This window comes from Pseudophryne corroboree, chromosome 1, assembly GCF_028390025.1.
Source record: "Pseudophryne corroboree isolate aPseCor3 chromosome 1, aPseCor3.hap2, whole genome shotgun sequence".
Taxonomy (NCBI): domain Eukaryota; kingdom Metazoa; phylum Chordata; class Amphibia; order Anura; family Myobatrachidae; genus Pseudophryne; species Pseudophryne corroboree.
Genome location: NC_086444.1, coordinates 392133897 through 392135899, shown reverse-complemented (window position 1 = coordinate 392135899; position 2003 = coordinate 392133897). Strand labels below are relative to the sequence as shown.

At 34.2% G+C, this 2003-nt stretch overlaps 1 protein-coding gene across 1 annotated transcript; it reads right to left on the bottom strand.

The window, feature by feature from the left end:
- Positions 1-619: 619 nt before the first annotated feature.
- On the bottom strand, positions 620-1225 carry LOC134954259 (olfactory receptor 6Q1-like). The gene has a single exon (XM_063938672.1). The coding sequence runs from the start codon at positions 1223-1225 to the stop codon at positions 620-622; it is 606 nt and encodes a 201-aa protein (XP_063794742.1).
- Positions 1226-2003: the final 778 nt, after the last annotated feature.

Below are 2003 nucleotides of genomic sequence, written 5' to 3'. Positions count from 1 at the left end.
TTTAAATTCTATTATCTTGATAGAGACAATCTGTTTTTTTTCCACTGAATTCAGCATCCCAAAATTAGGCAAAACCAAAATATTCACATGCCAGATACAGAGATTTTCTTAAAAAATGTGTTGAGTAGTGTTATTCTATGGACATCCGAGAAATATGTTACCCAAGTCATATACAGCGCTAACACAGAATTACCCTTCTCTTATGTATTGTTCAGTATTTACAGCATATGCAAAATACGCAAGCAATGACAATTTATGAACTGTAAAGTAGCTTTTTAGGGCTATATTAAATGAAAAATACAGCATGAGTTTGGTGGCACATGCCCTTATCTGTGTCTCCAAACAGCTGTATCTTGTTGCATATACAAAGGTGGATTTTGTTATGTTTAATATACACATGATGCCAACCTGCCACTTATATGACCTTATTCAGACCTTGGTATCTTAATGTAAAATGCATTGAATTCTATGTTACACCAAAAATATGAATACACAATATCAGTATGGTAAATAGAGAGAAAAAAAAAAAAATCATGAGACATTAGAGGAAATGGTATCTTCTGTCTCCAAACATGTTAGTGTAAACCATTCAGGCTTTAACATATCAAATAGTTAATCTTCATAACTGCTTCCTTGCAAGAGTCTGTGATAACATTTTTTCAATCAAGGTAACAGCAGCTTTCCTTAGTGATTCATTCTTGAAGCTGTAAATGATAGGATTTAGCATTGGAGTCACCACAATGTAAAATATGGAAACAACTTTATTTTGATGAAATGGGGCATTCACTGTTGGCCTCAGGTATATGAAAATGACTGTGCCATAAAATATCCCAACCACAGTGAGGTGAGAGATGCAGGTAGAGAATGCTTTTCTTTTCCCTATGCTGGAAGGGATACTTATGACAGTGGAAATAATATTAGTGTAAGAAATGGAAATGCAGATTAAACAGCCAAGAATTATAGCCCAAGAGAGACAGTTAAAAATAAATTCGGTAACGTAGGTGTCTGTACAGGAAAGTTTTAATAGTGGAATAAGTTCACAAAAGAAATGGTCAATTTTATTGGGTCCACAAAAATTAAGCTTTGACACAGAAGCTGCTGGTATTGTGACAGACAAGGCACTGATAGACCAGCATGCTAAAATAAGTTGGATACAAAACTTATTGCTCATGATGCCTCCATAATGAAGAGGTTGGCAAATAGCCACATAGCGGTCATAAGCCATGATGACCAGTAGAAAATGCTCTGTTGCAGCACAGAGAGAGAAAAAATGATACTGAGTGATGCAGGCCGCTATGGAAATTGACTGACTCGGACCAATTAAATCTGAAAGCATTTTGGGCACTGTAACTGCTGAATAGCAGATCTCAAGGAAAGAAAAATTACTGAGAAGCAGATACATTGGGATATGAAGGTGATAATCAATGTACACAAGTATAATAATCATCACATTGGCCAGAAGAGTTAAAATATAAATTAGAAGAAATAACAGAAATAGATAAATGTGCTTATCTTGTTGTAGGGAAAATCCTAAGAGAATGAATTCCGTAACACTGGAGTGGTTCATTTTGCCTGTTGGCATAGTAACAGCAGATTCTAAAACAGTGCTCATTGCTATCAGACACTACATTACAATAGAAGTATTATTTATTTATTTATTTATTTATTTAATTAATTAATTAATCAATCAATCAATCAGAAAATACATACAGGGCCAAATGTAATAGAGTGAGAGTTTCAGAAAGTGAGAGATTTGGTAAGGTTTTTCAGGGTTTTTTTAAGTGGCAATCATTTACACTGCAAGATCAACCTGGTTTTGCAGTGTAAATGATTGCCACTTTAAAAAAAACTGAAAAACCTTACCAAATCTCTCACTTTCTGAAACTCTCACTCTATTACATTTGGCCCACAGTATGCATGGCTATACATACTTAAAATCAGTGCACTTATGTAATACAGACTGGAAGATTATGATAATGAACTCACATTTGTTTTATCTACTA

Excerpts from the sequence above, each read along its gene's own strand:
- LOC134954259 (XM_063938672.1), bottom strand. The coding sequence starts at position 1,225 with ATGGCTTATGACCGCTATGTGGCTATTTGCCAACCTCTTCATTATGGA.